This window comes from Mobula hypostoma, chromosome 2 (genome assembly GCF_963921235.1).
Source record: "Mobula hypostoma chromosome 2, sMobHyp1.1, whole genome shotgun sequence".
Lineage (NCBI taxonomy): Eukaryota > Metazoa > Chordata > Chondrichthyes > Myliobatiformes > Myliobatidae > Mobula > Mobula hypostoma.
The window spans coordinates 155,885,838-155,891,837 of record NC_086098.1 but is presented as its reverse complement, the minus strand read 5'-3'; the positions used below and the strand labels follow the sequence as shown (position 1 = coordinate 155,891,837).

General features: G+C 48.4%; 1 protein-coding gene across 1 annotated transcript; it reads right to left on the bottom strand.

Annotated features, from left to right (window-relative positions):
• Positions 1-1,634: 1,634 nt before the first annotated feature.
• Positions 1,635-3,654, bottom strand: LOC134357601 (uncharacterized). The gene is made up of 2 exons (XM_063069228.1): positions 3,099-3,654; positions 1,635-1,785 (listed from the first exon to the last, which is right to left on the bottom strand). The coding sequence occupies exons 1-2, from the start codon at positions 3,652-3,654 to the stop codon at positions 1,658-1,660; spliced, it is 684 nt and encodes a 227-aa protein (XP_062925298.1). The 3' UTR covers positions 1,635-1,657.
• Between the last annotated feature and the right edge of the window lie 2,346 nt (positions 3,655-6,000).

Sequence of the window (6,000 nt, the reverse complement as noted above, 5' to 3'; positions counted from 1 at the left end):
TTTCCACCCTCCGCTGAATCCCTTGTGATAATTAATAGCGAGATAGATTTTGCGTTTTGGTGCACTAAAATAGTGAATCCTATCCTCAATATAATCTTTCCTGATCCTCCAAGTATCAACATCGGGGTGCTTTCTGAAAGACTATCGTAATGGGAATCGTCGGCCATCTCTCCATCGCCCCCCACCCCGCCCCGTTCTCTATTTTTGTACAGCTATATAACAACTGCGATTTCTATGCTGCTTTTATTCTGGCATCTTACACACATTGGAATATATTTGCTCCATATCTCTCAGCCACATAGTGAGATATTGAGCAAATACATTGAGAGATACATTGAGCCTGGAACCTCATCGCTCAATCTCATCACTTCTTCTGTTTTTAGGACATTTTCTTAAATCTGATTCTTTAACCAAATCCTAAAATGTAACGAAAGGTCAGACCCATGAAATGTTATTTTCTTTTTAATTTTTTAGCCATTTGCAGCCTTACTGTTTTTAATTTTGCTTTCAGGTTTCCAGATGCCAACTATGCGTCTTCCTCTGTTTTTATTTTCCCGATTTCCGTGTTAGCCGGTGAGGTGAATGCACCACACGAGTGTCTTAGAATGGTTCTACTGTTTTAAAGGTGCTATATAACTGTTTGGTATTGCTTTCTACTGCTGTACCTTCTTCGTATGTAGCATCTGCATTTAGTTATTAGCAAGGGATGTGCTAACTGCTGTCCACCAGCATCCATCATCAAGGACCGTCACCATCCAGGCCATGCTCTCTTCTCATTAGTACCATCGGGAAGGGGATACAGGAGCCTCAGGTCCCACACCACTATATTGAGGAACAGCTGTTACCCGACAACCATCGGACTCCTGAACCAACATGGATAACCTCACTGACTCCACAATCTACAGGCTCACTTTCAAGGGCTCAACAGCCCATGCTCTCAGTATTCGTTATTTACATCATTTGTCTTCTTTTGCACTTTGGTTGCTTCTCAGTCTTTGTTCATGCACAGTTTTTCCCACAGTTTTTCTTCATTTTTCTGAAAATGCCTGCAAGAAAATCACTCTCAAGGTAGTACATGGTAACCTGTACATACTGGGATAATACATTTACTTTCACTTTGACGAATGCCAGTTCAAGGTCCGAAAATTAACAAGTGATTGGAATGTGCAAGAGTTTTGGGTAGAATTTTGCAGCGTTCTTGGAGCGATCATTGGGATTATATAGATGCAGTGTTGTAAAACCGCGAATGAAAGGAAACAGACAGGTAAAGATTTTAACTGCAGCATTCGATGACCAGATTAGATTAGATTATTAGGTTATGAGGACACTCAGTCCTCTTTTATTGTCATTTAGTAATGCATGCATTAAGAAATGATACAATGTTTTTCAAGAATGATATCACAGAATGATACAATGGTTACTCGGGTATTCTGCTTTTGCAGGACATAAAGCTGTAAAAAAGAGCATTGAAATAGCCGCGTTTTCTGATTGCAATGGCATGAAAGGTTGCCGCAGCTGCACCTGGAGAGAGGCAATGGTGGAGGTGGATAATGTAGCGGAAATGGAAACAAGCATCTTTTTCATGGGAAGCAACTCCAAATGAAATAGATCGGTCAGCCCGGCTCACTCTGATACCACGGACAGCTAACATCCGTCATCACTGTACAGACTGCATCTTGTGATTTGAAGTCAATAACCTTCCTCCTCCAACGATCAACTGATGGATGATATGTTCACGAGAGGGGTAAAGGAAGCGATGGCGTTGCAAGGGAGTTGGATGAGACACTGGAGAAGAAGAGCTGGATGTTATCTATACATACGTAACCTGAACCTGTGTCTTTAACTGACGTTGCCAAGTGGCAGCATGAAAACTCTGATATGCGGGGGAATTTAATACAAATTTTGCAGTAGTCTAGACGTAACTACGCAGGCTGGCCGGTGAATCTGTTAAACATAGAACAGGGGAAACCTACAACACAATACAGGCCCTTCGGTACGCAAAGCTGTGCCGAACATGTCCTTACTTTAGAAATTATAGAAACATAGAAACATCGAAATATAGAAAAGCTACAGCACAATACAGGCCCTTCAGCCCACAAAACTGTGCCAAACATGTCCTTACCTTAGAACTATAAGCTTTACCCATAGCCCTTTACTTTTCGAAGCTGCATGTAGCCATCCAGGAGTCTCTTAAAAGACCTATCGTTTCCGCCTCCACAACCATTGCCGGTAGCCCATTCCACGCACTCACTACTCTCTGCGTAAAAAACTTACCCCTGACATCTCCTCTGTACCTGCTTCCAAGAACCTTAAAACTGTGCCCTCTCGTGCTAGCCATTTCAGCCCTAGGAAAAGGCCTCCGACTATCCACACAATCAATGCCTCCCATCATCTTATTACACCTCTATCAGGTCACCTCTCGTCCTCCGTCGCTCCAAGGAGAAAAGGCATAGTTCATTCAACCAGTGAACAGGATGTTTGCTCTTTGATAGAACTAATAGCTATGGTCGCAAAGGCATTGTCTAGTGGGTAGTGACAGAGAATGGCATGTTCAGCAATGCTGAGGGGCGGAGGGGTGTAACTTTTTACTATGATTTTGTCATAATGGGCGAAAAGCTAATCACAGGGATTTGTAGATGGAATTGAGAAAACAGTACTCACAAATTTGAAAGGTGAAGGCATTCTCAAAAGTTTGCAATGGACAGGGAGGGTGAAGATGGGTGGTGCTTGGCAAGAACAAAACACCAAAGACGTGGTGTTTGATATTTTTGAAGTAGGGCCAAGCAGTGGTCATAAGAACAGCCGGTAGTGGGGTAGGGTGGTTGAATAGAAGGATCATGGCTCAGGTACAGAAGGGAGAAGACAGGGGAATAAATACGTCCTCTTACTCTTTAAAAGTAAACATTTATTAAGGAATATGGTTAATTTAAGTAATTCTCAGCAACAAGATGATCTAAAATGGCGCCGGTAACTGGCGACTTTGCGCGTGCTTTCCCGAGCAAACTGCCCTCTCCGCTATCCTATATCCGAGAAATCCTTCTAAATCTCCAATCTGCTACATCCAGCAAGATCAACAACACCCTGGCGAAGCTACTGACCCAGGGGGAGGCCACCGCGCCAGAACTGCTTCGTAAACTCCGGACCGCACCTGGACCTGACCAGCGAGGCCCACCACATTCCCGGAGACCCGCGGTCTGTTACCGTGCCGGAGCGCATGGAGACACGGCCCATTCTGGCCAGCACCTCTCCGGAGCAGACCACCACACAGAAGTGACGGCGGAGACCACAAGGTGCCCCAGACACTTCCCCGGAGCGACCACCGTAAAGCCCCGTTGGTGGCCATCCACAGCTGCCGGAAGTGAGGCCTCCGCCACCGACCTCGGAAATCGAGCCCGAGGCTCGGCTGGAGCGGAGGCCACCGCAACCGCGACTCGGTTTACGGACTTGTTTCAGCCAGGAGCCCGGCCCTCCGGGATTAAGTGTCGGCTTCGGGGCCCGACCCAATCGACAGCCCGGGCCCCCGGCAGCTGGAAGTGGCAGTGGAGCCTCCCCCGTCACTCGGCCCGATCCGGAGCGCCCGACGACGCGACCCGCCGATCGATCCCCGCGGGACGCGTCCACCAAACTCAAAGAGCTGACAACAACACACTGCATCGATGGAGACCTGAAAAGATGCAATTATTTACCGAGGAAGGGTGGGGAAAGAGCTGGGCTGCTGGTCAGATTGAAGCTGAGGGGCTTCAGGGTCCCTATGCCCACCATCCTACTAGCTAATGTGCAAGCCATAGAGAACAAGGTGGATGATCTTAAAGGGAGACTCATCCACTCCAGGGAGATGCAGAACTGCTGCGTATTCTGTTTCACCGAGACCTGGCTCTCCGCTGCCACCCCCGACTGTGCCATCCGACCGGAGGGATTTTCGAGCCATCAGATGGACTGCACAGCGTCTTCGGGCAAGACGAGGGGAGATGGTGTCTGCCTACTGATCAACACTGCGTTGTGCTCGGACACAGTGGCACTGACAAGCTTCTGCAGCCCGGACCTGGAACACCTGTCGGTGAAGTGTCGTCCCTACTATCTGCCACGGGAATTCACCTCGGTCATACTGACAGCGGTCTACATTCCCCCCCGGCGGACGTGGAGTGTGCTCTGAACATACTGTATACCAACATCAGTGAACTTGAGACCAGGTATCCGGTGGCTTTGCTCATTAGAGCCGAGGACTTTAACCAGGCCAACCTCAGAAAGGCGCTGCCAAAGTTATACCAACATGTCTCCAGCCCCACTAGAGGCCCGAATATACTTGACCACTGCTACACAGCAGTCAAGAATGCCTACCGTTCCGTCCCATGACCTCACTTCGGAAAATTGGACCATCAGGCCATACTCGTCCTCCCGGCTTACAAACAGAAAAGCGGGAGGTCACGGTGTCAAAAGTAGTGTCGCGTTGGACGGAGGAAACAGATGAGGTCCTCCGTGACTGCATTGAATCAGTGGACTGGTTAATATTCAAGGACTCGGCAGCTAACCTCGACGAGTATGCCTCAGCTGTCATGGACTTTATTTGGAAATGCACGGAGGACTGTGTGTCTCGCAAGACGATCCGGATATTCCCTAACCGGAAACCATGGATGAATTATGAGGTCAAGTCCCTTTTAAAGGCTAGAGCTGCGGCTTTTAGGTCCGGGGATACCAGTCGCTACACGGAACCGCTACGGCGTGAACTCCGGAAAGCCATTAAGGGCGCCAAGAGGCAATATCGAGTCAAGTTGGAAGCACAGGCTAAACAGAGGGATGCCAGTAGACTATGGCAGCGTCTAAATGAGATCACTGGGCGCAAAGAAAAGGCTGGAAATATCAATAACTGTGGCGCATCTCTTCCTGACGAACTTACCGTATTCTACGCAAGATTCGAACAGAAGAGGAGCGTCCCGCTCCCTCCGGATGAACCGGACCTGGTGGCATCGAGATTCATCGTCACCGAGGAGGACGTTAGAAGGGCCTCCTGAAGATAAATCCAAGGAAGGCGACGGGTCCAGATGGCGTCTCGGGACGGGTTCTCCGCGCCTGTGCAAGCGAGCTAGCTGGGGGGACATCTTCAACTGCTCCTTGCTTCAGACTAAGATCCCCTCGTGTTTTAAGAAGGCAACGATAATCCCAGTGGCGACGAAGAGCAAGGTGGCATGCTGAATGACTCTCGACCTGTGGCTCTGACATCAATTGCTATGAAGTGCTTCGAGAGATTGGTTATGGCACACATCAACCACAGCCTACCGGTCAACCTTGACTATAGCTCTGCCTTTAATACCATCATTCCAAATAAACTGATTCCTAAGCTCTGGAACCTGGGCCTTAGCACTCATATCTGCAGCTGGATCTTCAACTTTCTCACAGACAGGACCCAGGCTGTAAAAATAGGGGACAAGCTCTCCTCTACAATCACTCTGAGCACCGGTGCCCAACAAGGCTGTGTGCTCAGACCCCTGCTGTACTCACTGTACACCCATGATTGTGTAGCCAAGTTTCCATCGAACTCAATCTGTAAGTTTGCCGATGACACAACAATTGTAGGCCGTATCTTGGGTAATGATGAGTTTGAGTACAGAGAGGAAATTAAGAACCTGGTGGCATGGTGCGAAGACAATAACCTATCCCTCAACGTCAGCAAGACGAAGGAATTGGTTGTTGACTTCAGAAGGAGTAGCGGACCGCACGACCCAATTTACATCAGTGGTGCGCAAGTGGGACAGGTCAAAAGCTTTAAGTTCCTCGGGGTCAATATCACAAATGACCTGACTTGGTCCAACCAAGCAGAGTTCACTGGCAAGAAGGCCCACCAGCGCCTTCACTTCCTGAGAAAGCTAAAGAAATTTGGCCTGTCCGCTAAAACCCTCACTAATTTTTATAGATGCACCGTAGAAAGCATTCTCCTAGGGTGCATCACAACCTGGTATAGAAGTTGTCCTGTCCAAGACCGAAAGAAGCTGCAGAAGATCGTGA

Excerpts from the sequence above, each read along its gene's own strand:
- LOC134357601 (XM_063069228.1), bottom strand. The coding sequence starts at position 3,654 with ATGCAGTGTGTTGTTGTCAGCTCTTTGAGTTTGGTGGACGCGTCCCGC. Across the intron at positions 1,786-3,098 it reads GCGCGGTGGCCTCCCCCTGG|TGTCTCATCCAACTCCCTTG; the intron begins GTCAGTAGCTTC and ends CTTCTTCTCCAG.